This window comes from Lagenorhynchus albirostris, chromosome 9, assembly GCF_949774975.1.
Source record: "Lagenorhynchus albirostris chromosome 9, mLagAlb1.1, whole genome shotgun sequence".
In the NCBI taxonomy this organism is placed as follows: Eukaryota; Metazoa; Chordata; class Mammalia; order Artiodactyla; family Delphinidae; genus Lagenorhynchus; species Lagenorhynchus albirostris.
This window is the reverse complement of record NC_083103.1, coordinates 83,963,846-83,969,845: the sequence shown is the minus strand read 5'-3', so window position 1 is coordinate 83,969,845 and position 6,000 is coordinate 83,963,846. Positions and strand designations below refer to the sequence as shown.

At 37.4% G+C, this 6,000-nt stretch overlaps 1 protein-coding gene across 1 annotated transcript in view; it reads right to left on the bottom strand.

The window, feature by feature from the left end:
* Positions 1-2,389: 2,389 nt before the first annotated feature.
* The window catches only part of ELMOD1 (ELMO domain containing 1), a 110,796-nt gene continuing 107,185 nt past the window's right edge, over positions 2,390-6,000 (bottom strand). The window contains exon 11 of the mRNA XM_060160321.1: positions 2,390-3,247. Within this exon, the coding sequence (XP_060016304.1) occupies positions 3,075-3,247 (173 nt within the window). The 3' untranslated portion in view covers positions 2,390-3,074. The remainder of the gene's footprint in view (positions 3,248-6,000) is intronic.

Here is a 6,000-nt window from a genome sequence, read left to right as displayed (position 1 = left end):
CACTGCTTTGTTGGAGTACGTGTCACTACAGCTCAAAGTTTCCTAGATGTTGCTATGGGCCTAGCTGACACTTTCCTTTTTTTCTGTCTCTTTTTTTCTTCTCTCCATCTCCCATCCCCTAGCCCCACACTCCACCAAGCCTGGTCCCCTCCTCATTCCTGTTCAGTTTGGATGGCCCCCTATGTTTATGGATCAAGATAATTTGTGGCCATGGAGTTTGATGGCCAGGTTTTATTTCCCCATTGCTGACTTCCTACAAACCCAGCCTGTTCAGCTGACCTTCCAGCTCAGACCAAGCCCATACCTCTGATGGGTCTTTAAGATTTTGGGTAGTATACATCAAAATGTCTATGTCCCTATGATGTACTTCTGCTGCCAGAGGTTAGAAAGTGAAGAAATTAGGTTGCATTTGTCTAATTGAGTGGTGGGTGGATGATCCCTACTTATGTCTGTCTCTTTGTCTCTCAGTCACCTAACATCTCAGTTTCCTCAAACTGTCCCAGTTCACCCTATTGTCCAAAAGAAATTATTAACAACATCCTTTTTTTCTCTCACCAGTGTCCTGGTTTGGAAGATATATCTTCCAGACCTTTCTTTTAGGTCTGGTATATATTTAAGCTTCATTTCAAATAGGAAAGATGGTACGTTACCAAGCAAAAAATATTTTTTTCAGTACAATAACAAGAACTGTGAGAAGGAAAGTCAGATTGAAGTCATAATTTTCAGAAATGGTGCTTCAAAGAGTTTTCTTTCTGTAGTGCAAACTGGAATGTGTTTTTAATCATAGCAAGTAGTGTTTTGAAAAACTTGGTAGAAGCATGCTACATAATTTACATTTTAAGTGGTCAACTCTTGTTCAATGAAGTATAAGCAAACTAAAAATGCTCAAGGGAAAAACACAAACACATCACACTTTTTTTAATGCCTTGAAAGCTTCTCCTCTTTTTTTTCTTGCCTCACTTCATATTACAGGGTAGAATGCATCTTCCACAAAGAGGTGCAAATAAGAAATCTAATAATACTCAGAACTAGAAGGAGCTGGCACAGCTTGTTCATCCATGTTAAGATACAACAGAGAGAAATCATTCAAGGAGCTGGGAGGGAAAGCTCCTAGCTTTGTTACCATCAACTATCTCTACCTGAACAGAAGAGACATGAGCTGGTATAGGTGCCACATATTATCAAGCCATGTCAGTGACACAGGACCATAGTGGATAGGAAGAGACAATACATACATGCGGCTTCAAAGGCTGTACTGAACATGGAAGAACACCTTCATAACATAGCAGCTACAGCAAATTCAGGGCTCCCAAGACAGGCCATTTACTGGGTTCACAATTCTCACTTACTCTGGAGAGGAATATTTATTCTTGTCACTACTCATGGTATATATCATGCTTTAACCAACTCCTTCCCTTCCCCATTCTAAGAAAGGACACAGGGCTATAAAAGATGCAATGCAAAATCCTTCCACCTGGCATACAGCTGAAAGGGAAAGAACAGCAAAATCCCAGAGGAGCTAGAATGGACCAGGAAACAACAGGCACCTTAATGTTTTCTATATCAGCTGTCTAGCAGTAGACAAATCAGGCTTCAGAGGAAGCTGCAAAGGAAAAGCTTGATCTTATTCTTTCATTAAAGCAACACCAGGCCTCAAGATTAGTTAAATAAAAGCAGTCTCTCAGACATGACATACTGTAATTCACACCTGATTACTCTGAACGATGGCATGATTTATATTCAGCTTCAGGTTGTCTGTCTGACATTCTACCCACTCACATATCTGCATATTCAGAAGCTGTACAAGCACAAAAATATTAAAATGAAATACACTATACATTACAGTAGAATGACATGTAATTTATTCATAACTGAGTTAGGCAGTACTCAAAATTCACTTAGATAAGCAAGTGAGTACACAAACATCTAATAATACTAAAACTGATAGTCAGAAGGTATAAAATACCATGGGTATGAAATGCCATGGTAAATACTATTCAACAGACTACAATCATAATTAATTCCAAACGAAATCATGGTTTTTAAAATGATTTTAAGCTGTTTTGAAATGACTTGATTTTGTTCTCCTTCCAAGCAATTTATTTCCTCCACTGATAAAAGACAAGGTCATTAGTTTCAAGAAATATTACAGAATGACATAGCTCAGGTTCTTCTCTTGCAACACATTTTCTTGCAAATTGTTTTTTAATATTACCTCTTGACATAGACAACAAACCAGCCACCACTCAGTGCCCCAAGCAAAGATGCCTGGATCAGAACAGTGCCAGGGTGTAACTCTGAGTTCAGCAAGAGGCAGGCAGTGAAAAAGCTGTTGGAGCTTTTGCAGTGTGCATACTTCTTTTTTGAGGCTCCAAGCATCATAAACATATTTAGGCATCCAAGCCAGTAAAATTATGGGAATAAAATAATTTGATGTCCAGATGACTATGCCACAATTACAACTGGGGGTAAATTACAATATAATTCTGCGGTACTTCAAAAAACCCCAGCACCTACCTAAATTTGCTTCTTGTTAGCCTCGTTACATTTTCATGAAGTGCAGCAGTATTTGCAAGAATGATTTGTCTTATCATGTGTCTGCTTGTATTATTTTAAAGTCATACTTTTTTGGAATGAGGTCCAAGCATGAACCTGGCTTGAAGAGCTAGCAGCTATAGTCATGAAACATCAATAAATTAAAAGGCTTTCACAGAACAAAATTCAGCTAAATCTTTTACATATAAAATACAGCTAGAGAAATACAATTCTTCAACACTAAATTATGAGGGAGAGGAAGCCAATTTAAAAAAATAGAAAACTCTCTCCATACCAGGTGTCAAAGCAAGATGTAACACTGCATGATGCCACAATATGAGCAGTCACTGGATGACAGATACTGCAGAAATTGTGGTATTTGGGGATCTGGTAATTATGACGAAGATATGAAGACACTGTACTAACAGGCATGCATACAATCACTGTGTGCATTCAGTGTGTCAGCTGGGACCTAAGCAGAGATCTAACACAATAATGAGGCACTGTCCTGGGGTATCCATTAAAACCAGTGTGGGTGACTATATGTTGATTAAACCTTCCGAGGCAGCAAAATGTGGGCACAATGCCATGTCTGGATTCTGCAGCTGTTTTATGATCCTCTTGCGGAATTTCTCCCGCACACGATTAAATTCCATTATGTCCATGGGGTCCTCTTCAATCCAAAACTTATGAAACTCGTGCATCAAATAGCCTGTTAGAGATAAGACAGTGACAAGAATGCAAGGGAAAAAAATCCTTAATCATATTCAGAATCACCCTAAATGCTGAAAAAGATGTCAGACCAACTAACAGCAACCATGTCACTCAAAGACAAGATCAAAATACAGCAAACACTACTGTTAAAATTATTCTTTAAAAACCAGTGCAGTGGAAGCTACCAACCTGCAAGATTTTTGCAATTGGTCCTAGAATTATTCTCACTCTGCTCAAGCAGGAAGAAAAGTCAATTCTGCCATTTCTAGAATATGAGTAACAACTGGAACATATTTTGAAAGGTTGACAGTAACTACTTCATTCTTCACCTCCTGATTAAATTAACATAATGGTGTGATTTTTCAAAAGTACTCCACTCAGCCTTTTTTCTCTTGATATTTGATTTGAGTAAAGTTTTAAATTACCCTGACAAATCAAAAGAATGCATTCTGACAATCTATTATAAGACAATAAAAACTGTGAATCAACTCTGAACAATAGAGTGGTCATTAAACTATATGAAATTGCTAATAAGACATCTTTGCTCTGAAGCATAATTTCATATTCAAATACTTTTTTGTCTCAAAAATGTTATGTGGATTGGGAACATTTTTGGAATAAATGTTAAATATTTGATATGAGAACCTACTTATTGTATTGTTTCCCCACTGTACCCCTCCCTCCTCATTTAGAATTGAAATGTGAATAGCTTTTTAAAAGACAATAATAAGTATTTGCATGTAGTAAAGCAAAAGCAAGCTCAGGTGTCTCATAATAAGAAAAAAGTATTTAAGGAAATAATACTAGTTAGAAAAATGGCAACCAAACATTACACAAGCTTTAATTTGTCTTAACATTAGAAGGCAGTAGAAGATAGTTCAGAGGAAGGATTCTGGAGCCAGAAACCTGGTTTAAATCCTAGCCCTTCACCTTCATGGGAAGGAGTAAGCAGTAGAGATGACAGAGGGCAGGGGAAGAGAACTTTGGAACAAACATACTCAATTCTAATAGTAAAAACAATTCAATAGCTTTTATTTTTCTGGTAACTAGCTACTTATGGGATAACCTTTAACATAGTTCCATAAACAGATTTTTAAAAACCTTTATTCATATCTCACTGTAATACAAAATTAGAAATGACCTTCCTTCCTACCCCCAACACACACTGCCAGATGTGGGTCTATTTCCACAAACTTACCTGGTTACTCATTCATGACATTTTTAAGTATGCTTGTACATCTTAAAGTATATGGTCTTTCTCTTCAACTATAGGAGGAAGGGTAGTAAGGAGAGAGAGAATTTATTTTATTTTTTCTTTGGGTTGACTCATTTCCTCTAGGCTTGGACTGCCTCTGGGCTCTCTACACACATTAACACATTTTGTTAATCTGTGTTAACACAAGTTAACATATTGACTGATTTTAACATCTCAGATGGGAACACATACCAACCCTCACCCAAATGCCTCTGGGCTACACCAACCAGGGCCCACTGCCACTGTAGTGGGAACGTGACCATATCAGAGAAGCCCCAGATCAGAGGTATCAGCAATCCCAGGAGCCATCCATCTGTCTCTGATCCATCTGATGCTTGGATTCCCTGTGGCAGCACCCAGTCTTGAACTTTTCTGGTGACAACACTAACATTAGCCTGGTCCATGAATGAAGAATCTGATTCTTTAGAGGTGCTTTCTCACACTGGGCCAAAATTTCTTGCCCCATATTTCTTGGAACAAATTCAATCCTTCTCCAACTCAAGTATCTGAAGTGCCCTTTATGCCATGAGGTTAAGCATCCCCATTTCTTCTTACCATTTCTCATATGCCATGACTTGGAGTCTGTTTATCATCCTGGTTGTTTCAGCACACACTAACAGAAATTCTTTCCTCTCATCTCAGTATCTTATTCAACCAAAAGAGTTCAATCATCTATCCATCCTAAAGTATCCCAAGAATGGCATGAGGTACTTGTAAAAAATGAAGACCCTCCCAGATTCAACCAGACATCTCAGTTCAGTAAGATGAATCTCATGTCACTGAAGTATGAAATCCATTGATTTAGAAGATGCCCTCTTTTTAAGTTCCCTTGGTTTCTTTCTGAATGCTATAATTTTTATGGTTCTAAATAAAATCTATGATCATTTATAATTTCTTCTTCCTTGCTATATAAAATACACACATAATTTTCCTGACTTTGCTTCTGAGCTCAAATAAACATACCTGACCTGTTTTGTATATAGAGTCAGGTTTCCAATACTGATGAATTAAAAGCATCTCATTGGTACCTCATGATTAATAAGTTATTTACTCCATTGACAATAATAAGTAGGCACTGTGAAAAATACTTTAATGAGAAATTCACTTTTCCACAATGTACATTCTCATTCTAGAAGTGATCTAGGGTAGCATAGAGTTTTAGAAGAATACAGATCTCTTTGGTTTCACCCTTTTTCTACCTTACATGCAACTATAGGAAAACATTTTGAAAGGTTTAAAAGACAGGCTAGGAGAGGAGTAGAAGGGAGAGGGGTGGTTAATAATCTAACACCATTCTCCTTCCTCTCAAGGCTACAAAAGTCAAGGTGTAAATCTTGCAAACTGATTCCCTAGGACTCTCTCTATCCTGTCAGAAAAATAATTAGACACTGTATAACATGATTTTAATCAAAATGTAGAAATGGTGGCTTGGCTTCCAGGGTACATATCATAATCATAAAACTCCACTCATTTATATAACATTACAGAGTGTTCAT